General features: G+C 45.4%; 1 protein-coding gene across 1 annotated transcript; it reads left to right on the plus strand.

Moving 5' to 3' along the window:
• Positions 1-297: 297 nt before the first annotated feature.
• Positions 298-750, plus strand: T265_03707 (hypothetical protein; the record flags this gene model as incomplete). The annotated part of the gene is made up of 1 exon (XM_009168249.1): positions 298-750. The coding sequence occupies one exon, from the start codon at positions 298-300 to the stop codon at positions 748-750; it is 453 nt and encodes a 150-aa protein (XP_009166513.1).
• Positions 751-954: the final 204 nt, after the last annotated feature.

The raw sequence follows: 954 nt of genomic DNA on the forward strand, positions 1-954 counted from the left end.
AGTATCCAATTCGGGTGTAGGCTTATTGATTAACCAGAAGAGCATTCAGAGTAAACGGAACACGCTTTGAGCAAACACGCTTTGTGAAAACACGGCTGACAGGCACCACTGTAGAGGCCTTCACTGGTGCAGCTTATGTGCACAAATTTTATTGGAGAATCATGACAGTTGAAACTAACTGGCTTGTTTGTGCATGTTTGATTGTCTCAGCTATGGGCAGTCACATTACTCATAGCCTACAGGGACACACTACTTTGTCAATACTGTGTCACTTAACCGCAGTGCATTCGTCGCAAAATGATCATTGAACTCCGACGTCTTGCCATCGTACTTTTAAGCGTATCCATCGCCTTGATCATATGCGGTTTGGCAACTTCGCATTGGGGATGTGGTAGCCTGTTCGAAACTTGTCAGCGTTCGGACTACAAGGTCGCTGTCATTGCTGTGATTGCTCTGCTGCTTGTGGGAATCAGCTGTCTCGGGATTGTCTTCATATTGGATCTGGTCAGCCTCTGTTCAACTGACATTCATACTCATTCCGGCTATATCACCACTCGTTTCATTTTTCTCTATGTGGGTGCTGTTGCCCTCGTCCTCGCGGTGCTCGTGTTTACGGGCACAGTCGGGCATGAATGGTCTTATTTTGTCACCACTGTGGGCTGCGTGTTGGCTACACAAGTTGCCATTCTGGCTGCCGTCTCATCACGATGTGTAACGGTCCAACATCATCATCGTCGGGTAAGAACATAGTTTCCGGGGAACTGTCGTTCGATTTATGATGACCGTGTGACATAAGGTATTTGACAAAAGCGCAATTTATTGCTAATATAAACCATATGTATGCTGGATGTGTAGAAAATTACACCCGTTATGCTTGAATCTTAGACTGTTTCGCCCTGTTTTGGGGGATGTAATCTCTTGACTTGATTTACAGGATAAAAGCAATGTGGAATG

Source organism: Opisthorchis viverrini (assembly GCF_000715545.1).
Source record: "Opisthorchis viverrini unplaced genomic scaffold opera_v5_53, whole genome shotgun sequence".
Taxonomy (NCBI): domain Eukaryota; kingdom Metazoa; phylum Platyhelminthes; class Trematoda; order Opisthorchiida; family Opisthorchiidae; genus Opisthorchis; species Opisthorchis viverrini.